Source organism: Dama dama, chromosome 27 (genome assembly GCF_033118175.1).
Source record: "Dama dama isolate Ldn47 chromosome 27, ASM3311817v1, whole genome shotgun sequence".
Taxonomy (NCBI): domain Eukaryota; kingdom Metazoa; phylum Chordata; class Mammalia; order Artiodactyla; family Cervidae; genus Dama; species Dama dama.
Genome location: NC_083707.1, coordinates 54,890,100 through 54,916,198, shown reverse-complemented (window position 1 = coordinate 54,916,198; position 26,099 = coordinate 54,890,100). Strand labels below are relative to the sequence as shown.

Below are 26,099 nucleotides of genomic sequence, written 5' to 3'. Positions count from 1 at the left end.
GGTGAACGTTTAACATCTGGTTTTCTGGGGGTGTGGGTGTGGAGTGCCGGGAGAGCCCTAATTTTTAGCGTTTGCTGATTTCAGTAGTATAAATGCTCCCACCTCGCCGATTTCAGCTCTCATGGTAACATTTCTGAATGTGGAGTTGGGAAGAATGTATGAAGTGCTGAGTCGGAGCAGGCTGGCTCCAGCACACACATCACTGCATGGGTCCCTGTCCCCTATTCACTGAATCAGAACCTTAGGGTTAGGGCTCCGGGGTCTGACTTTTAACAAGCTCTCCAGATTACTGTGATGCTCACAAAAGTTTGCAAAGCACTGAGTGTGTGTGTTGTCTGTAAAACCATCCTGTAGGTTGGCAGGCTCCTAGGTTTCCTGTGGAGGTAAAAGGAGTATCCGGGAGGATGCCCAAATGAGCAGGTTTGTTGAAGCCACATCTTAAAACTCATCAGGAGCATTTACAGGTTTCAAGGCACAAAGATAAAGAGCCTGGGCTATACATTTGGAGAGAGCAGCTAAGAGAACAACTAAGATATGGGAGCATGAGAATAGGATTTGCCCCTAGTCAATCCCAGAATACCCAACGAGAACTACTCAGACATTTTCCTGTGAGTTAGCTAAGAAATACATACAAAAATTAATCTGTATCAAATTTTATCAGTCAAGCACTGTAACCTAAATGCAATCTGTTGGCTAACAAACACATGAAAAGATGCTCAACATCACTCATTATCAGAGAAATGCAAATCAAAACCACAATGAGGTACCATTACACGCCAGTCAGGATGGCTGCTATCCAAAAGTCTACAAGCAATAAATGCTGGAGAGGGTGTGGAGAAAAGGGAACCCTCTTACACTGTTGGTGGGAGTGCAAACTAGTACAGCCACTATGGAAAACAGTGTGGAGATTTCTTAAAAAACTGGAAATAGAACTGCCATATGACCCAGCAATACCACTTCTGGGCATACACACCGAGGAAACCAGATCTGAAAGAGACACGTGCACCCCAATGTTCATTGCAGCACTGTTTATAATAGCCAGGACATGGAAGCAACCTAAATACCCATCAGCAGATGAATGGATAAGGAAGCTGTGGTACATATACACCATGGAATATTACTCAGCCATTAAAAAGAATTCATTTGAATCAGTTCTAATGAGATGGATGAAACTGGAGCCCATTATACAGAGTGAAGTAAGCCAGAAAAATAAAGAACATTACAGGATACTAACACATATATATGGAATTTAGAAAGATGGTAATGATAACCCTATATGCAAAACAGAAAAAGAGACACAGATGTACAGAACAGACTTTTGGACTCTGTGGGAGAAGGCGAGGGTGGGATGTTTCGAGAGAACAGCATCGAAACATGTATATTATCTATAGTGAAACAGATCACCAGCCCAGGTTGGATGCATGAGACAAGTGCTCGGGCGTGGTGCACTGGGAAGACCCAGAGGAATCAGGTGGAGAGGGAGGTGGGAGGGGGGATCGGGATGTGGAATACATGTAAATCCATGGCTGATTTATGTCAATGTACGACAAAACCCACTACAATATTGTAAAGTAATTAGCCTCCAACTAATAAAAATAAATGAAAAAAAAAATAAATGCAATCTGGAAATGGCTTAAATAGCACATGATAGACTTTGTCACTGACTGAAAAGTGATCGAAGCATCAAATCAGTAAAGTTTAGATCTCCAAAACTGAACTAGAGAGAGAGAAAGTCAACATTGTTTGACTTACTCTGATTATGCATATGTGGTGTAGTGTATGAATTTTTAACTTTTAAATTCCTGAAATTACAAAGAAAACACGTTTTGGTATTGTGGCAAAAAAAAAGCACACGGAATTTACCATCTTCCCTATTTTTAATGTACATTAGCGTTCACTATATACACATTGTTACACAACAGATCTTAGAATCTGTCATCTCACAAAACTGAAGTTCTTTACCCATTGACCAAGGATTTCCCTTTTCCTCTCCCCACAGCCCCTGAGAATCACCATTTACTTTCTGTTTCTAGGTACTTGACCGCTTAGGGTGCCTCATAGAAGTGGAACCATGCAGTATTTGTCTTTGCGACTGGCTTATTTCACTTAGCATAAGGCCCTCAAGGTTCATCCCTATTGTCGCATACAGCGGGATTTCCTCCTTTTTTAGGACTGAGTCACGTTCCATGGTATGTGTAAAATGTACGGAGATTGCTCCCACCTCTCGACTTCTACGACTCCTGCCTCAGTGAACGAAGGTGTGCAGATATCGCTTTGAGAACCTGTTATCAATTCTTTTGGCGACATGCCCAAAACTAGGATGGCCAAACATATTATTATTATTATGATTCTTAATGACTCAATAATAAATAAAAAATCTTAAAAGTCATAGTTAGACACTTATTGAAAATTGACAAATTCTCTATGCCTGTACAGAAAACAATGTTAAGCATTGGAAAAACAAAGAAGTTTAAGACAGTCTCTGCCCTCGAAGGGCTTAGAGTCTCACTGGTGGAGAAATACCAATATATAAATATAAAATGACAGTCATTTAAACTAAAAAATGAATGAATTCCTCTCATCTGTTGCAGGTACAAGTACATATTGGTCAAACCTCTTTGGAAAACTATCTGGCAGCCTCCACCAAAACTAAAATGTGATAACCCATGACCCAGCATTTCTAGCTAGTCTAGTTATATCTTAGGTATATACCCAAGAGAAATAAGTGCATACATACACCAAAAGACATGTATAGAATTTTAAAAGCAGCTTCATTCACATCAGACAGCATTGTGAAAACCAAAGTTTTCTGGGGGAATAGGAGATTGAATGAATAAATGGCTGTAAATTCTTACATTGGAATATGATACAGCAATATAAAAGATTATCCTGCTCCTATTTGCAACCACATGGATGAATTTTACAGATGTAATGGTAAGTGAAAGATGCCAGATGCACATGAATAACTACTGAATGATTCCAAGGTCAAAAATAGGCAAAACGAATCTCCGGTGGTAGTAAGTCGGAGAGTGTATAAGGACGTAACTTCTGGATTGCTAGAAAGGTTCTGTATCTTGATTTGGGGTGTAGTTACGGCTCAGCAGGTAAAGAATCTACCTGCAATGCAGGAGGCACAGGAGACATGTGTTTGATCCCTGGGTTGGGAAGATCCCCTGGAGAAGGAAGTGGCAACCCTCTCCAGAATTCTTGCCTGGAGAGTCCCATGGACAGAGGAGCCTGGCAGGCTGCAGTCCATGGGTTGCAAAGGGTCAGACAAGACTGAGCCACTGACAGACACACACACACTAGTAAATCTCTATGTAACTATTTATCAAGCTGTAGATTTTTTTTTCTGTATGTATGTAGTACTGAACATTTTAGTAAATGAGTTCAGAGGAAGACGTGTTAGGGGAAAATGAAAAAGTCAGAGCAGACTTCAAAGGAGTGGTAAGAACTGAGCTGGTAGAATTGAACTGCATGAAGGAGGTCAGTTCAAGCAAGAGAAAAGACGAGACCCAGTAAGCTCACAGCAGCATAGATGTCCAGAAAGCTTAGGAAACCCCTGTGGTTGTCTCTCCAACACCCATCTCCCCTTTCCCCTCACCCCCACTATAATAAGCCTTGGGAGCTGGGTGGGGTTGGCTTCAGCCCAGCTCCAAGTGTTAGTCACTCAGCTGTGTCCAACTCTTTGCAACCTCATGGACTGGAGCCCAACAGGCTCCTCTGTCTGTGGGATTCTTCAGGCAAGAATACTTGAGTGGGTAGCCATTCCCTCTTCAAGGGGATCTTACTGACCTAGGGATTGAACCCGCATCTTTTGCATTGCAGGCAGATTCTTTACCGCCTGAGCCATCCTGGGAGACAAGGTGTGAGAAGGTGATTAGCTTTCTTTTCTGCATCACGAATGCCTTTGCTAGGAAATGAAGCCTATCTATGCAAGCAGTTCTTTTTACCAACTATTTCTGCTGGTAACGTATCACAGACACAGTACATTGTGTATACACCTCTGAAACAGACTTTTGTAAAACAACATGTACTCCTTTTTTAACTTCTTTATTGGAGTACGGCTCCAATGTATATACTTTATACTGGAGGATGGCTGATTGGCAGTGTTGTGAGAGTTTCAGGTGGACGGCAAAGGGACCCAGCCCCACATGTTCATGTGTCCATTCTTTCCCAGACTCCCCTCCCATGCCGGCTGCCACATAACATTGAGCAGAGTTCCTCATGCTGTAACCAACAGTAGGTCCTTGTTAGTTATCTACTTTAAATGTAGCAGGGCATAAATGTCGACCCCAGACTCCCTAACTATCCCTTCCCCTACTCCTTCCTTTCTGGTAACCAAAACCTCCAAGAACACTTACTTTTAATTCATGCAATGTATATCAATATTTTCTGTTATTCTGTTTCACTTCAAACAACAAATAAAAAGTTGATCACAAACCACTAAGTCAATTTCATGCCCTTAAGGAGTTGAGACTTGCAATTTGAAAAAGGTGATGTGAAGGCATACTCTATGTTATAATCATTGGAATATATCATAACGCTTGCTTACAATCATTGGATGAGCACTATGCGAAGTGTTTTCATTAACAAAATTATATTTAATCTGTTATGGTAATTTTATGACAGATTGCTATACCCATTTTGTGGATGAAGAAACTGAAGCTTCAGGCACAACAAATTTCCTGGGATCACACGACTACTGTATGGCAGAGCTGAGACTTAAACACAAGTAGAACCTTCTTCTGCTTATAGCTCAGTGACATGTGCCATGGCTTTATATCACAACCAACAGCAGAGAAAATGTGCACATTCTGGACTTTTAATCTTGCAGTACAGAGAAAGGCTTCCCAGGTGGCTCAGTGGTAAAGAATCTGCCGGCCAATGCAGGAGACGCTGGAGATGCTGGGTCGATCCCTGGGTCGGGAAGATCCCCTGGAGGAAGAAATGGCAACCCACTCCAATATTCTTGCCTGGAAAATCCCATCAACAGCGGTGCCTGGTAGGTTGCAGTTCACAGGGTCACAGGAATCGGACATGACTGAGTGAATACATACACACAGAGAACAGAGCACCAGAGAAGGGACAACATGCTCTGCAACAACTTCACTTATTCTCTGGAACTCTATTCCTGCCCCATTATCCCAATCTACTAAGGCTCTCAAAAATGACAACATCCTTAAAACAGAACACTCTAAACTATGACAGAGAAAACAGTTTTATGATTAGAAAGACAGCTTCCAGAAAGCTGGCCCTATGTATTTTGCGTCCTCTTTAACAAAACTCCATGAACACCAAGAATGAAAGTGTCGTGTTTTTTTTTTTTAAATCTTTCCTTTTCCAACCCTCCCCCCAAATAGCTAAAACAGGTAAAATACAAATTCTGCTGTGTTATGTGCCTGGCTCCAATAAGGAAAGTGTATTATTTTAATCTGTTGTCATACAACTTATTTTCAAAGTTGCTTGATTTTCTGGGACACTTTTGGAAGAATCATTCAGTTCCATAAAGGATCAGCCACTTGCCAAGTTGTGTGCTCAGTCACTAAGATACAAAGAACTACGCTTCACCTTTATAAAGGGAACATACACTGAAACACAGAACATAATAAATCAAAAACTTCACAACAGTGGGATCTATGTACAAATAGTTGTAGTAGGTGCACCCGAAAGACCTACGGACTAAATAATAATTCTAGGAAAGCAGAATTTTTATTTCACCTACTTTTAGATGTTTTGGGGGTTTGGAGAAAGGAAAGGGAAAAAATAAAACTGACAACCTTTTGATTTTAGCGTTCACAGAGTTTTGGTGATTTAAAGAAGACTCAGAAGATTTACTACTAGCCTTCTAGAAGGTTTCCTCCTAGTCATAAACCATTTTCTCTGTTACAGTTTGTGTGTCCTATTTTAAGCACTATGGCATTGTCTGAGGAACTTGCATGTTGGGAGAATAGGGCAGGAATAGAGTTCCAGAGAAGAAATGAAGATGTGTAGGACGCATTTTGTGTGTATCCTGGAGGGCTCACCTTCTCTGTGTGTGCTGCAAGTTTAAAAGTTCAACCGAAGCTGTCTGCCAAGGCCAGGCACGTGGGCATCTTCCTCAATCCCTGGTCCAGGAAAATCCCACATGCCGCGGGGCTAAGTCTGTGTGCCCCGTCTACTGAGCCTGCAGAGCTAGAGCCTTTGAGCTCTAGAGCCATGCAATTATGCTCTTGGGCTCTGCAACGAGAGAAGACACTGCAAGTAGAGAATAGCCCCTACTCTCTGCAACTAGACAAAGCCTGTATGCAGCAGTGAAGACCCAGCACAGCTAAAAATAAAATTGAAAAAAAAGAAAAAGTTCAACCTAAGCAGATCTAGTCCTCACGCAGTTGGCTGAGAACTCCAGCCGCAGCACGTCTCACTGAGGGCTCTGCAAGAGCATGGTCTACCTGCGCTGAAGTCTCAGCTCTGCCGCACGACAGCTGTGTGACCTCAGGAAATCTGTTGTGCCTCCAAGCCCGAATTTCCTCATCCCTAAAATGTTACAATAGTTAAACAATACAACAACTATAACAATGGCACCTTTATTGAATTTGTAATAATGAAGAAGCTCTGTGGTTTGGCAAATTGAGGCAATTATCCTTGCTATCTTTAGGGTCTAGGATTCAGATGACAAGGGATCAGTGGTCTGTTGCAAATCAAACTGAATATTTACCAGCAACATTTACCAGCAGTGAAATCAAGCTAAAAGTGAAACCTTAAGGGAAGCTAATTTGAAGTTCTTCAGTTCTTCATTTGCTTATTTATTTTAAAATCTTATTATACATACATATATATATATACACACACACATATAACTTCCTAGGTAGCTCAGCTGGTAAAGAATCCACCTGCAATGCAGGAGACCCCGGTTCGATTCCTGGGTCAGGAAGATCCACTGGGGAAGGGATAGGCTACCCACTCCAGTATTCTTCCCTTGTGGCTCAGCTAGTAAAGAATCTGCCTGCAATGCTGGAGACCTGGGTTCCATCCCTGGGTTGGGAAGATCCCTTGGAGAAAAGAACGGCCTAGAGAATTCCACGGATTGTATAGTCTACGGGGTCACAAAGAGTCGGACGTGACTGAATGACTTTCATTCATATATATATATATATACACACACACATATATACACACACACACACACATATATATATATGAAGTGAAATTGCTCAGTTGTGTCTGACTGTCTGCGACCCCATGGACTGTAGCTTTCCAGGCTCCTCTGTCCATGGGATTTTCCAGGCAAGAATACTGGAGAGTATGAACAAAAGTATCCCAATTGGGAAAGTTTCCATTAAGGACATCAAACTGATTTGATGTCAGAGACTAATAAGATGGTGTACTTACTTTAGACAGAATGACTAGGAATGTCTCCATGAGGAGGTAAGGTTTAAATGGAGACCAGAAGGATGACAAGGAGTCAGCATGTGAACAGCCAAGGGAAGGAATCATGGGACAGCAGGTGCAAAGGCCCTGGGGTATGTGGGACTGCGTGTGTACTCTGAGGCTCTGGACTGCTTTCACACATGCTGCCCAGCTCCCTCCTCTTCTGTCCCGACAGCTGCTTTTCTGACTCAGCCTTGCAGTATGTTTGGGGCTCCAGTTTGGGGTCCTGGATGGATGTGCCCTTTTGATACATCAACCTAAAAATATGCTGGAATAGCTCTCCTTTACCCCACGTCTGCCGCAGGCTGTGTCTTGCTCACCGTGATGTCACCATTCAATCAGGACTGCCCTTGACATTTATAACATTCTGATTTCTTTGCCTCTGTTTTTGCCTCAGGTCCTGACAGACTAGCTGCATAAGGAAGACACTCAAGAATTATTTGCTGAATTTTGAGATAAATTTTGTTAGATCATCAGAGATCCAAATTTTTTGTTTGTGGTTTTTTTCCTACTTAATTTTAACATGGGTAAGATTAAGAAGGAGCACAATGGGTGAAATTGAAGGAGAATGGTATGGCATTCTGGACTGGCACTCAGTTCCCGGAGGGTTACTTCTGGTTCTGCAACTCATTAGCAATGTGACCTTGGATGAGCCATCCTACTTGAGCCTTAAAATCTTCCACTAAAATGAAGGGCTGGGTCCAAGCACCCTTCAATGACTGTTCTTTTCTGTGACTCACTGGGTTTCAATATTTGCCGAGCCTTCCATACTCCTATGAAAGAAGTGTTATCTTCAGGCATCAACTCAGTTTATACAATAATGATATCTCACACTCCATTGGAATTTGTCATTTGCAGATCACTTTCATCTCCACCAGCACATTTGATTTTAACCAGTCATGTAATGTATTGAGGACAATATAATTTTTTATGTCTGACAGGGTTTGAAACTTGCCAAAGGTCATAACACACTGTTCATGTTCATGGGGTTCTCGAGGCAAGAATACTGGAGTGGTTTGCCATTCCCTCCTCCAGTGGACCACACTTTGGAACTCTCCACTATGACACATCCTTCTTGGGTGGCCCTGTATGGCATGGCTCATAGCTTCATTGAGTTATGCAAGCCTCTTCACCACGACAAGGCTGTGATCCAAGAAGGGGAAAGACTGAAGGCAAAAGAAGAGCCTGGTGGAGAATGAGATGGTTAGATAGCATCAGCGACTCAAGGGACATGAATTTGAACAAATTCTGGGAGACAGTGAAGGGCAGGGAAGCCTGGAGTGCTGTAGTCCATGGGGTTGGACATGACTTAGCGACTGAACACACACACACAGACACATAACACATGAGAAACAGGAATGACAACTGGATATACTGTCCTGACTATGTGTGGTACAATAAACTGGATAGCATCTCTACTATGTGGGAGTGGAACAAATTGTTTACATCTTAAATAGCAGTCACAACCTTTTTTTTTTTTTTTTTTTAATGTTAAGGACTTGAAATGCTGAAATCCAAAGCTTTTATTTTTTATTTTTCCTAGTTGAACTCTTTAGTTGTAAGGATCAGAAAAGTACTCAGGTTGGCTCACTTAGGAAAGCTGAGCACTGCAAGAATCAGCTTTCTTAGGAATAGGAGGCAAGGTAGTCTTCAAATAATTGAGAAAAGATATCCAGACATTTCTTCCTATGACTAAACTGATTTTCTCAGAACTTCTGAGACCTTTCCTTCTCATTTGAAGAACAGTTTCCTCTGCTTACTCATGGTTCTTGTTTCCCCATAAGCACAGTTCTCACATGGCTTGGCTTCCTGACACTAGCTCTGGCCCGCTGACCCAACTTGTCGGATCCGTCACTCACTATAGACCCCTGTCAATCTCTTCTTCCTTTAGTTCCTGTGGTCCAGTCAGTGGGGGCTGTTGGGGGTGAGTCAGGAACGAGTCATGTGACACCTTCATCAAATTCTACCTCTTTATCAGGATTTATGAACAGGTTCCTAGAGGAGGAATTCTGTAGATGATAGAGCAGGCATCCCAAAATATGTCTCCTGCATTTCCCTTTTAATCTAAGTTTCACATGATTCTACTGAGTTTTCTTTTCTAAAGTGCCTCCAATCTTCATAACTATACCCTAATTTTTTCTTTTTTCATGGTTCTGGCTTAGAGGCCATAGATTATTATCTGATTGCTTTTATCATGTACATTTAAAATTAATTTTCTCAATACCCCAGTAGGTGAGTTAGGTACTTCCCAGAGATGATGTTAACATGACATATTCAAATACATTTAGAAGCCAGGAGTAAAAGTGAGCTAGATCAGGAAAAAAACCAAAACCAGTTTCAAATCTGTCCCTTAGTTAAAATCAGAACGGTAGTTGCACCGTTTTCTGTAGGGTACAGTTAAAAAAAAAAAACAAAAAAAAAACACCAAATACAAAAACCACTAGCCGGTAACTAGGTGCGTTCAGGTCCTAGATCTGAAATCATTGACTTCTGGACACATCATTTATTCCCCTTGAAATTTGGGGGAAAGGGGAGTCTTAAAACTGGAAGGAGTTTTATGGGATTATCTAACCTGGTCTCTGCATTTTACAGCAAAAGACATTGATATCAAGCCTTGATTGATTGATTGATTAGAGGCAGAGCCAGTAAAATACTTCTCTTAAATTTTTGTGATCTTTTTATTACATCATCTCAGTTGAGAAGGTAGACGCTTATTCTGAGAATTAGAGATAATGCTTGTGATTATGCAGCATATAGTAGTGTCTAAATGTAAAATTTTAAGATGCGGACATGGGTATGGGTATAGAAGACAGGAATCTGCACGTGTGTGCAGAGACAGGAAGCAATGTATAAATGCTCCAATTCTTGTTCCCTAAAAACTTATATATAAACAAAAAGATCATTGTCATTGCCACAAAATCACATCAGAAAATGGAGATTAGGACATTCCCACTGCCAGATTGTATGGGAAGGTGGTTGGATGTGAACTCTGATTGTAGACTGCCTGCCATCAAAGGTGGGTTCTATCACTTAATAAAGTTGTGTAATTGAGGCAAGTTTGTACCATTTACTCAGCGGCTCTGGGTCCAGAAGTAACACAAATTCCAGAGTCATTCTCCAATATTTGAGAAATTCTTAGGACAGTGTTTGGCACAGAGTAAACTCACAACGTAAGTGTTAACCTATAATTATTATTACTTGCTTTTCTTCACTGGGAGGGCTAACTGCTATTCTTCTGGAGTATAGAAATCTCCATTTAAAATCCCATGGGCTAGATTAGAGATATCAGTTGGCTTAGTGAAGAATTAGAGATGGAAAGAGAAGATTTCTTTCCGGGCATCTCCGTCTTTATCTTTATCCCTTTAATTCTTATTAAATTCATAAAGCAGGCATTTGCTATTTGCATTCCACAGACCAGAAAACTGGCTAGAAGACTTTCTCCGCCAGAACTCCCCTACTGAGTTAGTGGGTCACCGAATAAAACTGGGACTTGCCTAGAGGTCCAGCAGTTAGGACTCCATCCTGTCACTGACGCTGGTGCAAGTTCAATCCCTGGTTGGGGAAGCTAAAATCTCACGAGCCCGGGCCACGGCCAAAAAATCGATCTAAGTCTACAAGGAAATAGACGAACGTCTTCTTCAAGTGGAGACTTCCTGGACTTAAAGAGTTCTCTTTGCCAGGAGTCTAGGAAAAGGTGGGAGAGCGGGTGGTGCAGGCGAGGACCCACATCCCTCTCCAAGGCCAGCGAGCTGCATCCTGGCTCATCGGCCTCTTTCCACGCCAGCCAAGCCTCGCTAAGAGGACCGGCTCCACGCTGAGGGAGGACCAGACTCCGGTTTTCCGTCGAGGAGGCCGCCGTGACCTCTCCCGGCCTCCCACTCCCAAGTCGCCCTCAGGGGATCCGACTTCTTGAAGCAAGTCTACGGGGTTTAATTCCTTCATTTCTTTAGAAACCAGACTTTGGGGTCAAAGGACAGAGAAGGGCAAGAGCTAGGAACAAGCAGCAGCGCGCAGGAGCACGGGGCCCGCGGAAGGCCCTGGCCTCGGGTACCCTTGCGGTCCGGCCGCACGCGCGACGCCCGCCCGCGCCCCGCCGCCCGCCTCCCTTCCCGGAGGAGGCGTGGCCCGCACGCGCCGCCATCTTGGCGGCCTCTCTAGGCGCTCTGTTTACTACTCTATGGTCGCCCGCTCCCGCCCCGCCCCTCCCCAGTCATTGTCTGGAGGAGCCGCGGCGGCCGCAGCGCCTTCTCTTTATAAGCCCGCAGTGCCCGGATGTGAATGGATTACAATGTATCTTTCAGGGAAACCTATTATTATCAATGTGACTCCACGGGGGAGTCAATGGTGATGATCAGGAGGAGGAGGAGGATGAGACACCTCTAAACTTGGAACAAGTTTAAGACTTTATAAGAGGAGAAGAAAAAAAAAAAAGCCACCAACAAGATTTGTCTGAGGAAAAATTATCACTATCCTGTGTTGATATTTTTTTATAAACAATAAGAAAAAGTTGTTGGATTTTTTTTTTTTTTTAATGATTTCTTTTTTGGGGGAGGGAGTTTTGTTGCAGTTTTATGGTGGAAAATGCAAAAACCAGAGCCAGGTGCATAATCTTGTATTCTGTGGATATCCCTGGAACAGAACTGAGTACCAGTTAAAGTACTTTTTTGGGGGATACACATGTGAGATACTCAGTACTTGCAGAAGATTTTTGTCTCTCTTTTTAAAGTCACTTTCCTTGGAATATTGTGAGCATTTTTGTGGCCACTTAAGGTAACGTTACAATTTGCTGTCAGAGTAAACTGTTTGTAATTTAATTTAATTTTTAAAATGTCGATCCCAGTGTTTTAAAACAAAAGGAACAACCTATTAAATAACTGCCAATGGGAAAAAGTGTGTGCATGCGTTTTGTGTATGTACTCGCACATCTAGCCATAACAGGGTTTATAGAATGTGTATTTTAGCACACGTTAAAATAGCGTCTGTTGCATATACTGGCCGAAGCACGCTTGTTATTACGAAACGGTAGAATTATGCAGCTTAATTTTCATCCTAAAAAGTGATGTGAAAAAGTATGTTTTAAGAGCATGCAGGGCCTGTAATGGTCAATGTTGAATGAAAAACTTATCGTGCTGGCGAACGGGGACTTAGCGTGCCTAGGAACTCAAGTGTAAAAACAAAACAACATCTACCCTCAAAAATTGCCTTTTTTTTTTTTTTTTGCAAAGTTCACAGCTATACTATTCTGTGACTTAAAAGGGAGGGGTAAAAAAAAAAGTATGTAATTTGGGTTTCGCCTCTCCCCCCACCCCCCCAACGCAGAACTACCGATAGGAAAATCTCCCCAGTAAAATGTAGCTTGGTTTGTATCTGGAAAAGAAAGAAAAAAAAAAAATATTGTTCCTCTTGGCAAAGTCTTTTTGCATCACGTGTATTTGCAGCCTAGTATAAACTTGCTTTACCGTGTGTGGATGTGTGAGTGAGGGAACGGGAGAATCAGAGAAAGAAAGAAGTGAGGGGACGTAAAGTGGAATCCGTTTCAAAGTGTGCCTCGGCTGGATGAAACGGGCAAAAAAAAAAAAAACACCAAAACCCTGAAGGGTGCAGGCTTCAGATTGTAACTGACGATCTGAGGGAAAATGAGGTGCTCGGTGAAATTTCGTTTGTATTTCTTTTTTTTTTTTGGCGAGGCGGGGGAGGTGTAGAGATGATTTTTTTTTCTCCTTTTCTTTCTCGGGGGTGGGGTGGCGGCGGGCGGGGGTCCGCATCCCAGCCAGCCCGACCCGCGCGCGCCGCGTCGCCCCGCCGGAGCCGCCCCCCCACCCATTTCTTTGCTGAACTTGCAATTCCGTGCGCCTCGGCGTGTCTCCCCCTCCCCCTCCGCCCGTCCCCTCCCCTCCCCGGAGAAGAGAGTTGGTGTTAAGAGTCAGGGATCTTGGCTGTCTGTCTGCGGAGCTGTAGTGGCGGCGTCGGCGGCGGCGGCGGCGGGGACCGAGCGGGCGCGGGCGGCGGCGGCGGCGGCGGGTAGACATGAACGCCGCCTGGGCGCCGGCGGTGCACCGAGAGCCCCTTCTCGCGCGCGGGCGGTAGGTAGCGGCGCCGAGCGCGCCGGGCTCGGCGGGGCCGGAGCGCCGGGCGGCGCGGGGGGCTCGGGCTCGGCGGCCCCGCGCGCGGCTCCGCGCCTCCGGCGCCGCGGGCGCCCGGTCTCCCCGGCGCTCCCGCTGGAGACACCCCTTCCCCTCCCGCGCTCTTCCCTCCCCCTCGTCCCTGCGCACCCCCCTCCTCCCCGCCCGGGCCCCCCCACGCCCTCCTCCCCGGCGCTGCCGCTCGGAGGGACCGCTGACTTTGCCAAGGGCCTGACTTTAATTTTTACAACCCTTTCTTTCACAAATTAGGGTGCTGGACAATTACAAGCCCCGACCCTCCACCGCGGGGCCACCCCCCCCCCCGCCCCCCGTTCTTTTCGCCGACCCTGTCACCCCTCCCCCTTTGGACGTGTTTTCACTCCAGAGACGCTCATCTTTAATTTCTTTATAGCTACTTTGAAACGCAGAGGGGAGTGGTGTGTGTGCGTGTGTGTGTGTGTGCGCGCGTGTGTACGCGAGTGTGTGTGTGAGGGGGGTGGGGTGGAGGGTGGGGGGGAAAGTTGAGACCGGATCGTTCGGAGTAGTTTCTCTTTTCTCTGTGATCCATTCATTTCTCGCTCTACCTCCTGTTGCATAAAATGATACGCTGAGGAGCGGCAATTTTTTTTTTTCCCCTTCCCGGATTTGGTTTTATAGTGGATGTTACCAGTTTTGATCGTCTCTTTGGAAATACAGTATCAATATAGCTTTTTTTTTTTTTTTGCTATTGCTGCCTATTCCATCTTAAAAAAAAAAAACAACACCCAGCAACTCTCCTATCCCTCCCTCCTTTCCACCTTAATCCCACCCGCCCCCACGTCCCCACCCCCAACCCCCCCACCCCCAGTCTCCAAAAATCCGATTGTGTTTTCTCCAAGGATTGGGACTGGATTTTCTGATTGCGGTTATTTCCATGTTTCTAGGTTTGTGTGATTTTGCTAAAATGCATCACCAACAGCGAATGGCTGCCTTAGGCACGGACAAAGAGCTGAGTGATTTACTGGATTTCAGTGCGGTAAGAAAGAACGGTGGAAACTAACAACAGCTGTAAAACAAAACAAAACCAAACCAAAAAACCCAAGCACTTTGAGCTAGAAACCAGTAGAATCTAAAGGACAGGAATAATTTTTAATTGGCTGAATGCTTGGTAAACGTGAAGGTCTTTCTGATAAGTTTTTAACTACAGTTTTTGGGTGTGATGGAGGATTCAGGCTTTTTTTTTCAGTCTGATTACTTGCTTTGAATTCACTACCCACCGAACCCCCAAATAATGGAGTCTCACCCCAGTGGAAGGGAAAAACAGACACCTCTAAACTGTAAACCACCCCTTAACTTGGCCTTATCAGAACCCTAAAAGTACTGGTACTTTGCGTGCTACTCATTTTATTTATTTATTTTTCTGAAAATGGAAAAGAGAAAATAGGAGACCTCAGTTGGCTCAAAGTTTTAAACTGACGATGGTTTGGAATCAGTAGGACCTGCCTTCTCCCACTTAAATCTTCTCCTGGGATTCTGAGAACTCGTGTGTATATGCTGAGCACACGTTCTTTAGAAACCCTTTAGACTTTGTAAATTTCGTAGTCGGGCGATCACACAAAGCAGAACTTACACACTTGTGGAGTTTTACGGCTGGACTTGGTCCTTCTCCATCACTTTGCCTCCCTTCCCCAAACCAAGTGCCAGGCATATCAGGGGAATTAATTCATTTTTAATGCCAGATGAGTTTGGTGTCAGATGCATTTGCAAAGCAAAATGAAAAGAATCCACAAAACACACAAAATCCAAGCCGCCGTCTAAGTGGGGGGGCTCTCTTTTCTTGCTGCTGCTGCTGCTCTTCTAGACCTTTTGGAGAAATGGCTTTCGGAAGTTTTGCCAGGAAACGTAGCCCTAGGCAGCTTTTAGCCCCCTTTCTGCTTGCTGCACTTCGTCCATTCGTTCCTTTGCTTTCCGCAGGCTCTGACTCAGGGAAGGTGCGCGTTATCCACTAGATAACGTCGAAGAAGAGGGAAACCAATTAGGGTCGAAATAAATGCTGGAGAGAGGGGGAGTGAAAGAGAGAGACTGAGTGAGAGAGAGAGAGACAGAGAGAGAGAGGGGGAGAGAGTCTTGCTTCCAAACGCTCTCATGTGAGAGACGAAATGAGAATTTAGTGCAGGTGGCACTTTTATTTTTATTTGGGTTCACATATGACAGGCAAATCCTATACGGGATCGAAATGGACATTGCCACGTTTATGGCCAAGGTTTTCAATATAAAATAAACAACTTTTTTTTTCTCCTTTGTAAAACTTGTGTCTTCTAGAGAGCTCGCTGCCCTCCAAACCGAATCTTGTTAACATTATGGGGACTGTGTTGTGGTTTAAAATGTAGTACTGCCTAGTTCTGGCGATTTAATGAACCTGAGGAAACAGAAAGAACAGAGTGGTAAAGGGTGGGGGGGTAAGAGTGATTGGTAATATTGTGCCTGTTTTAGTTTTAAGTTGGATGGTGATGTATTTTACTAAAATGAACACTTGGCATAAACTGTACATTATATAGAGTATGAAAGGTCTCAGATGAGCTCTGAAGGCACGGATGTCTTCTTTTCAACAGTAATATTTCTTTGTTTCTTTTAGATGTTTTCACCTCCTGTGAGCAGTGGGAAAAATGGACCAACTTCTCTGGCGAGTGGACATTTTACTGGCTCAAGTATGTAAATTCTTTTCTTAGTGTGTAGTTAAATGTTCTTAGCTGTTTGTTCACTCATGGTATATTTTTGGCTCTGTTAAAGTGTTCTGCAAAAGTCATTGAAATTTTAGCCTGTAATGATATGGTTATTTCATTATCCATTAGTAGTATAACTTAGGCAAAAATGTTATCTTTTGCAAAATTAAAAGGTTTTTTTTTTGGAGTCAAGAAAACTGTCTCAGAATTCTCACTTAATTTAAAAGCAATTTTCTGATACAGTTGTAATCAAACATGTGAAGATAAGGCAGTGTTAACATGGAGGAATAAATTAATGTTTCCTTACTGAAAATAGAGGGAAAAATCTGACTTTCATGAAAAGGGCAAATTCCTTGTAAATAATATCAAGTTTTCTGGGAACTATGTATAATTAACCCTTTTTAAAAAATGAGCACTTAATTTTGTAGATGAATGCTGCGTAGTAAACCATAGCTGTAAATAGAGAGACTCTAATCTAAGAGCTGAATATGAATTCATTTGTATTTAAAATATCCTTTTTGGTGCTTTAGCTGTTTTTCTCCCCTTAAGTATTTACTTGGGCAGTGAATTTTTGCTATGTTTAAAGTTACAAATTTGGAAGGACTTTTACATTTTATAAATGAAAGACCTTTGGCTGATGCTTTCAAAAGACCTTAGCGGTATTCACAAAGGAATCTGTGTGTGCAATGATTATCTGGTATCTAAGGAGGAGTTTTAATAGGGGACTCTCTGAAGGTCTCTTACTAAAAGTGAAAATATGCTATTCATTTAAAAAGTTATTTTTTTGTCCAGTGAATTTCATATCAGAAGGCGGCATACATTGTTGCTTGCTGTCCTTTTAGGTTCAAGGCTTAAATCCATTTGTGCCTGTTAAACAGCTATAGTATCTTAGGAGTTCTGGCAGTGGTACCTAACAGGACATTAGACAGAGTCCTGTTCTTAAGTCAGACTGGTAAATATTGACATCATTTAACTATGAGATACCAGTGGAATTGTCTGTTAGCTATTGAAGATAATTTCACATCTCTTAATATTCATTTGGTGCTGTAGCAATGAAAGAAACCTATTCATCTTTGTGATTTGTATAATTGGTATGTTTTTTCTAAAACTAATGCCTTTTAAAAGTTGCTCATTTCCAAATAAGTTACTTCTCCTTTTGCTGGCCCCAAAAGTCTAAGGGAATTATCTCTAAAACTCAATTTATGAAATATGAGATACCTCCTATACTTACATTTTATCTTTTTTGGGGAGGAGTCCACTTTGATTAAAAGAACTCTTGACCATATGTTTGTGTTTTGACTGTCCTAGAACCTGTTATATTTTTAATTTGGGACTTACATTTTTTTTTTGTTTGTTTTCATATTGTATCTTCCACATTTCTATATTGTGTTCTCTACACAGTTTTGAAGGAAAGAGGAGTGCAAGTGTCTGTTGTAGGCAAATTAATTTTTCATGTTAGTATCAAAACTAACTTTATCTCTGACAGTAGTTTTCCTCAAGATTTTCCTTAAGAAAATGTGTATTCAGTTGAAATCTGAAAGTAGATTATGTCAGAAAGGCTCAGAGATAGACTGCTTTCAGAGTCAGTGCAAAAATACTCTTTTGTACTTTTTGTAAAAGCTGACACATTTGGAATAATTAAATATATCAGTTTCGGTATGGTTTAATAAAGTAAGATTGATTTTAGAAGCATGAAATTGTGTTACATTTAAAAAGACAACTGTGCATCTTGGTCCCTTTTCTGTGTTCACATTTAAATGAAGTCTTTGCTATGATGTTTAAGTGTTTACAGAGTATAGGCTTGATGAGTATGAATATATATTAATGAATTTTGGTAAGTGGTCATATATTGAAACTTACACAGTTCTTAAGACAGTATATCTGTATACATAAACCTGTCTTATACATACAGTAAATCTGTATAAGATAGAGACTTCATCCTTAGTGAGATAGGTTGTGATATTTCCAGTGAATATGCTGTGATTATTTTTAAGGTGTTGAACTTTAAGTGACTTTGTACCAGCCAAAGGTGTAGTTTTCAGGCCCATGTGTTTACTTATAAAGGTGAAAAGTGTAGTGGCTATTTTGTTCTGGTGGCTGGATTGCAAATGCAGGGTATTCATCCAATGCAGTATGATGGGGACTGTAACATACAGAGTACAGATTGAAGTGTTGATTTTTCTCATCTGTCCAAGACATAGTAAGTGGCTTTGTTTCTACTCAGTAGCAAAACTAAGTCCCCTTTTAAAGCACAAAAAATTTACAAAAAAAATGAGAAAAACTGCATTTTGCCTCTTTACTGAAAGGATGAACTAGAAAACTTTGGACTGAGAAATAATTTTCTAAATGTACATCCGGTTAATATCCATTGTCCCGAGCAAGGGTGCTCAGATAGCGTTCTCATGGGTAGCTTTGAAACTTGGGTTCAGGGGAAAAAAGATTGAAAGTATAAGTGCACTGTTGATGTTGGGATGAACTGCTCTGTTGTTTTCAGAGTGAGGCATGGTGATGTTTCCTGCTTCAAGTTCTCTGTAGCTGTGAGTTCCATTCACATGTAGGACGCTCCATCGTGATGTGCAGTGTAAGAATGAAAATAAAGTGTGGCCATGTTGCCTTTAATCTTTCATTTCACAAACATGGTTTTCCCTACCACCTTAAGAAATGGTGAGGCTGCTAGGGAGAATGGAATGTAACCTGAGCTACAGCCTGACATTCCCAGGGAGCATTTTTCACATGAAAGGCTTTTGTCAACCCAGGAAAGGACCAGCCGTTTTTGTTTGATGTTTGCAGGTGTTCAGCAGAGAGCTCTAAAACAATTCAGCCATGATAGTTCAGAGTGTGGATGACCTTAACAGGGAGAACTGGTGGGCTCTGGAATTATTTGTAAGAAATAGTTGAAATCTATATGGTGACTTCTATAAAGGGACTGCAGATCCATCGTATCATTGATCTTAAAACAAGCTAAAAGCATCCGCATGCCTGGATGACTGGAAAATTATTCTCATTAAAAAGTAGGATGGCCAAGTTACCCAAAGGGAAAAAAAATGCATCAAGAGTCTACAATTTATTGATGAACAGGGATTTAATTTTGTGATATAACAAAAATGCAGTTTTCTTTGGTCACCTTTGATTCTTTTATGAGCAAAAGATAAACAGACTAGCTTTGGCATCTTTTAAAAAGTAGTTTTAAAGTTGGGGCCCCATACTCAACAATAGCCCTGGTCACATCTGTTACAAGTATTTACACTTAGTCTGTGATGGATTCTACATCTTTCTCCCTCAGTTTAAAAGTTGAGCCTTTCCCCCCTGTAACTGTTTAGTTTTACTTAGGTGTTCAGCATTTGTTAAAGGTGCCAAGTGAATGGGTGTTTTAACAATTAACAGCAGCAATAAAATACCACATCCCTGTCATGGTCATTTTTGGAAGCGAAAAAATGTCTCTTGACATTCACACAAGTTTGTTCACCAATATCCACGTGACACCCAGATGACACATCAGTTTAGAAAATTCAGTAAGAAAAAAATATCGACCCAGTGGGTCGTTTTGTGTTGTAGAGAAGATTCAAATGGCCAGCCTCCTGAATTAATTTCCATCCGTACAGTTTGAGTTCATGGTTACGGTGTGAAAAAAAATACCTTTGGTCTCCCCCAAAGGTATTTGTGCAGTAGAGTTATTTAATTGTGTGTGTTTGTATCTGTTTTTAAACAGCCTTACTATTACAGTGCAGTTCATAATGGTTGTGTGGCTTTTTGTAAAATGAAGAATAAATTAACAGGTTAAAAAACAAGGAGTGTGGTGTTAAACCCATTTCACTAGAATCATAGAATTTTGGGGGTCGGAGCCCCTTAGAAATACACAGCCCAGTGCCTTCACTGTACAGCCAAAGAAAACTGAGGCCCATGTTAAGAGGTTCTCAAGTGTGTGTTTATTTGCTATTCTAAAAAACAAGTTTTGATTTGCTGATTCTCTGTGGCCCTGCAAATCTTTTTATTGGAGTAACATTGGTTTCAGTCCTATGTTTTATTCTGTAATTTGTGTTGCATAACAGGGTCTCAGGATTTGTGTACTGATCTTTGTGCCTACAAATGCTTCTAAATGTATATGTGCCCTTTGATTGTTTTTTAAGGCTTGGAGCTGAATTTTGGACTGTGGATCGTTCTGTTTTGCCTGATCTGGCCTCTGATTATTTGCAGGATGTTAGATTGAATAATAGGGTGTGGATGGGCATGATACTGATGGAATTAAAGTGCTTCTTCCTATGCCAAGTGGTGTGCTGTGCACTTTATATTCTTGTATTTTTTTTATCCTCACAAGAACCCAATGAGATGCCAGGATTACCATGCTCAATTCATAAATGAGGAAACCGAGATTCAGAGATGATAAACTACTTTCTTTCAAGGCAGCCAAGAATGAGTTCGGTTCTAAACCTAGGTCTGTCTGCCTAGCTCAGTGTCTTTTCAAACACACACAGACACAGACACACACACACATACACACGAGGCTTGGTGTATGATACTATTCCTGATTATTAGAATAGATAAACATTTTTAAAAAACATGTTTACACTAATGGTATAAGCCATGTCCATTATTTTTCCTGCTTTATCATCCAAATAAGCTTAGTATCTCTCTCATATTATTATTATTATTTTTTTAACCAGGAAAATATAGTGGGTATTTTCAAAGTTGTGACTTGGTTCTACTGTAAATTAGCAGTCTGCTTGGGTACCAGTAAAAATATTTTGTTTTCAATTTTTATGAACCTAGTAAAACCCCAAGTTGAGATAACCAAGCTTGCTCTGTTAATATCTTAAAAAAAAAAAAGTTTCCTATCTTTAACTGTAAAAAAAGTCTTACAGTTTCTTGTTAGATCTTTGAAACCTAATATTCCAGAACAAAAATCTTGAATTCTATCTGCATCCCTAAAATAAGCAGCTTTGAAGTTAAGTTTTGATATGTCTATTACCAGACATGTGCTTAAAATGTTACATTTTCTAAATTCAGAAGGAAGAAGCAGTACTCTATTTGACAGTGACTTAAGTAAATAAAATGCATTAAACAAGTGTAGGGATCTGAGATCTGTTGAGCCTGAAATGCTTAACATTTTTGACAGCATCAGCAAATTATCTTTACCCTACTATTGTAATGAGGAAATCACTTAAATAACAGATGAACAGCTAAGTCACATAAACATATATAATAGAACTATGTAATGAAAGTTTATGCTGTTAATTGCTCGAATCTGTCTTAAATGCTTAGAATCATGGAGCAGTCAAGACTGTCGTATAAACAGTTTTGTTTTGAGCTTAAAATTATTCCTTTTTGCTTTCATCTGCCATGATAAACAAAGTAATTTTGGAAGCTTTATAGATCAAACATTTACTCCTAATGGTAAACTGCATTTTATATTGAAAGTTTGCAACCTCGTCCAAGGCAGAGAGTTGAGTCCTGGTGGCCCCAGGCCTGTGATTTTCAACTTTTAGTATTATGATGCCATTTAGGTCTGTTCCCATAAGCTAAGATAACAGATCTGAAGTTGTCTAATAAGGAACATGGTGTGTTTTGAAACGTTCTTTGGTTTACAAGTCTGGAACCAAAATGTTCTTGGCCAAACTTTGAGAACCTATATCTGTATGTTGGGTAAGTCAGATTTTGCACAGACAGAGCATCCAAATGAAGCTAGGTAGGAACAGGAAAAAAAAAAGTCCCCTCTTTTCTTATTTTTTTGTCTTTTATGACCCAATTTTTTATGACCAGGTGTTCTTCCAAGTCAATTGGATGGCGCTGAGTATTACAGAAAATAAAGTTAAGCATATCATAGGTTTTTTTTTTTTTTTTGATTACTGGTTTCTTATTACTTTGAATAAAGGTTTCAAAATTGACCACCAAGTTTATTAGCTTACATGTGGGTTATCCATTTTCTAAATTTGTGAGCCCACTTAGACTCAGCAATAAAGTAGGCACATGAATTTAGGTGGGTCCTTTTGAACCATATGTCTCTTAATCCTTATGAAAGACGTAAGAGAAATAGCAGTTTAATCTCAGAGAAGATTGGTTAACACTTTTTATACGTTTTATATATATATTTTATATCAGGCTCAAAGGAATAGCAAAAGTATTGAAAAGCTTGTCATATTTACTTTCATTTCAGCAATAAATAAAGGCCCAGTTAATCAGCATATCAAATACCCAGGTGTGTTTAGAATCAGTTTATATGGATGAATTTCAGGGCTGTAAGAAAGTATTTTATTTAAAGGTGCAGCCACTTGATTGTTCAAATGGCTGCTTTTGTACTTCTGTGTGACAATTAACATTTAATGAATCACTTTCTAAACTGCCATTGGTGGTAATTACTATATGTGGTTTATTAACTGCAATCCATTGTTGGATGTGCCTGTATTGATTTGTTTTGCAAACAACCCTTCACACGTTCAGCACTATTTGTACATGACTTTTTAAAGGACCTGTTTCGTTTGCTGACACTGATATTGCCCCTAAATTTTTAGTTGACACATGCTTCTTCGATGGTAATGATTTTTTATTAAATTAAAAGTTCATCATCTTTTCAGCTATACAAATTTTTCACTTTGATCCTCAAGGAATCCCAAAGAAACTACACAATGTTGTTTTTTTTTAAGTAAAAGATTTATAGAAATTTAGACTTATCAGGAGAGTTTAGAGATGGTCTATGATTTTTTTAAAATAAAGAGCCAAGGTTTGGGAGGGTTAAATATCTTTTGCTCAAATCATACAGTTGGTTATGGGCTGTAATAGGACACAAATACAGATGTCCTGACCCGCTGGTCAGGGACCCCATGCTGCTTTTAATTAAGATTTGGACTCAATCCGTTGGTACCAACTGTATGTTTCTTAAGAGGAGGGAAACTTGTATGATCTTCCATTTCTGAAAAATAATAAAAGTTCAGAACGTGAGAGATGGCCCCTGTAATCCAGGTCACTTGTCATCACGTGCTCTAATTTGGCTAAGGCAGTTGACGAATAACTGTTAAAATGTATTGTGTTATTAAAAATAACAAAGTAAGACCCCTGATTAAATATCAGGGCTGTAATTTAATCTTGGGGGTTCTGGCGCTGTTCATAAACCATTTGGCTTTTTTCTGTAACAGATGACGTCACAATACAGCTCGATTGAATTATGACCCTGGGTTGCAGGAGCAAGTGCTTACGCCTCTTGACTTCATAGCATGTCAGCGTTTCCATTACTTTTTCTCTTCTCTGACATTTTTAAGTTCAAATAGTTAAATGAGACTGATGGCTGGCATATAAACTTTCAGGCCCCTGGGAAAAGACTGTTTTCCCAATAAAACAGAGAAGGTGGTGACAAAGCCCCATTACAGAATACCTTTTAGAATGTTCTTCCTTGCTTTAATCTTCCATTAATTTAAACATTCCCTTTTGGGGTGCTTAGCTGAATTGCAAGGTATCCAAATGGAAGGTTTTGAATCTCAAATCGCCCAAGCCAAGACTTAACTACAAGGCATTTCGAGGACTGTTAAACTAGAGAAAGACCTAGCTTTGTTGAAATGATAGCTCTAGACACTCTAGTTTTCATCTTGTGTAAAATACGAGCAAGTTGTGGAAAAGATGCACATTTGCATATCTTGTCAGTAATTACTTTTATTTCTACTTAAGATGGATAAAAATGGATAATGAACGGTTTCAAAAGTTGTTTTTTTTTATATCATTATCTGGGGATTCATAGCATAGCATCAATTTAGCCCCTCATGTTTTAATATAGTGTTGTAAGATGTTGGTTGTGTCCATCTAGCCAGTTAGTTTTTATCTACCCATCATAATTCTTACTGATGGTTCGTCTAATATATCTTTTTAGTACATGCTATGCACACATCCCCTGTGTTAGCAATTGCAGGACCTAGAGGGCTTTGTGGGAGCAAGGTCCTACCCTGAGAGGGATATATTTTTGACAGGAAAGAACAGAAAAGTACATGTTTAATTAGCACTCAGTGCCCAGAAGGCAAGTGTCATTAACATGGTGGGAGTTTAGATAAAGAGAAAACTTACTTCTTGCTGGGGAAAATTAATAATGAAGGTTTCATGGGCAAATAGATTATGATTCTTGAAAGAAGAGGAGATTTTTTGACATGGGGATGTTGGGGAGGATTTTAATGTCAAGATCACTGTGAACCAGGCACAGAGGAAGGCCATTGGGAAGGCTGGATGGAAGAGCAGATTCTACAGCTCAAAGTGGACTCACTAGTGATCTAGGCATCTCTACCACCTCCAGACAGACATTCCTGTCTTGAATGCCTTTTTTTTTTTTTTTTCCTTTTCCGATTTTGAGATTTCCTTTCCAGATAATCCAGTTCCTTCCCCATATGTATATATTTTTAATGGCAGTGGCAGCGTGGAAATCAAGATTTTGATATTCCCAGTTTCAAACTCTTCCTGTTATATCATTCAGCAGTAGAAATTTTAATCTAATTTGGAGAAAGTGATTTCTTTAACTGAATTCTGGCAATCTAGCTTCTTTTGCCATGTTTGCTGTTAAATAGCTATTTCATATTGGCAAAGTGATAGACCCTCAAAGCCTGCATCTTCAAGCTGAAAAAATAAAGTGAAACTCTCCAGTACACTTCAAGAGGGGTTTTATACTATCGTTAAAAATATTTCCCAATTGCAGAACATCAGCATTATAATTTTATTATCATCACTGGCCATTACCGGTGCTGTGACCCTTGGTTCAGAAGCTAGCACGGAAATGTGCTGGTGGTTATTGTCATATAATACATTTGGAAATACATTTAAAACACTCAAAGATATTGTAATCATAGCCGAAACCTATATAATGTTTGTAAAAACATTGTGGAGTAGCCGGATACACCTCTGAATAAAATGTGTCAAAATTACATCACACATAGGAAAAGAATGTAAACACCACCCTCTCCTTGAGTGTTGGGTAGTTCAGATGAAAATGTCTTTCTCTCTGTGACCTCCAAGTGTTTCAGTGTAACACATAATCCCAGTTTCCAGTTCAAGCCAAGAATTGAAGTTCTAGTTGAAATTGGCATAGGAAGAATTTATTAATGAATTACTGTATTTGCTATAGAATATAAACAAGATTTTTATGATGAAGAGAACATTCTAGACCTAATTTACTCATTAAAGTCAGTTCCAAACCTATGTCTTCCTCAAACTTTGTCTTCACTTTCAAACATAAGGGATTGTGTTGGGAATATTTTGCAACCTTATGCCTTAAAACTCAGAGATAAAAGCTTTTGGTCATCAGGTGGGTAATCATGTTTCAAGATTGAATCTACAGTTTCATACATAACCCAGTTTTGCAATTTGGAAGGGAAGACTGAACAATGTAATTTCAATCCTTGTTCAAATAATTGTTCTTTGCTGTGTACCTTCTAGAACTTCATTGTCTACTAATGGTATCCCAAACCATGAAATGCTTTTCTGTTCTTTTGTGGGTGCTTCGTTTAGTTTCTAATTTTCTTTTGATATTTAATTTCTCCTTGATCTTGTTAGCCTCTTATTATTCTTCCATTTGCCCTTCAGCCCATGTGGAACCGTTTCTCTTTTACATGGGTGTACATTTTGCAGTGCCCCCATTTTAATATCCTTAGTAATTTTGGTAGAACTGGATCAGGTGGGCAGTAGTCCATTAGTACTTCAAGTAATTTTACTTAAACAAAATCCATTATTGTTGAAGGTTTGTTTAAAGAATGTCGAAAGCTTCAGAAAAATGAAAGGAATGACTCCGTATAGTTTGTTTTTTTTTTTTTTTTTTTTTTTTGCAGTGTGAATATGTTTTGCTGAAATAGCAAGAGAATTATTAAGAATGGTTAACTTTCATTTACTTGCTTGTTCATTCATT

At 40.5% G+C, this 26,099-nt stretch overlaps 1 protein-coding gene across 19 annotated transcripts in view; it reads left to right on the top strand.

The window, feature by feature from the left end:
* The first annotated feature begins 12,007 nt into the window (after positions 1-12,007).
* TCF4 (transcription factor 4) overlaps positions 12,008-26,099 on the top strand; it is a 378,467-nt gene continuing 364,375 nt past the window's right edge. For 5 of the 19 annotated variants that reach the window (XM_061131191.1, XM_061131181.1, XM_061131182.1 and 2 more), the window contains exons 1-3: positions 13,460-13,493; positions 14,456-14,547; positions 16,147-16,219. In XM_061131191.1, the coding sequence (XP_060987174.1) occupies positions 14,476-14,547; positions 16,147-16,219 (145 nt within the window). In that variant the 5' untranslated portion in view covers positions 13,460-13,493; positions 14,456-14,475. Of the gene's footprint in view, positions 12,181-13,006; positions 13,052-13,389; positions 13,494-14,455; positions 14,548-15,618; positions 15,688-16,146; positions 16,220-26,099 lie in introns of those variants that run through there. The other 14 variants (XM_061131184.1, XM_061131186.1, XM_061131179.1 and 11 more) reach the window with 8 other exon arrangements.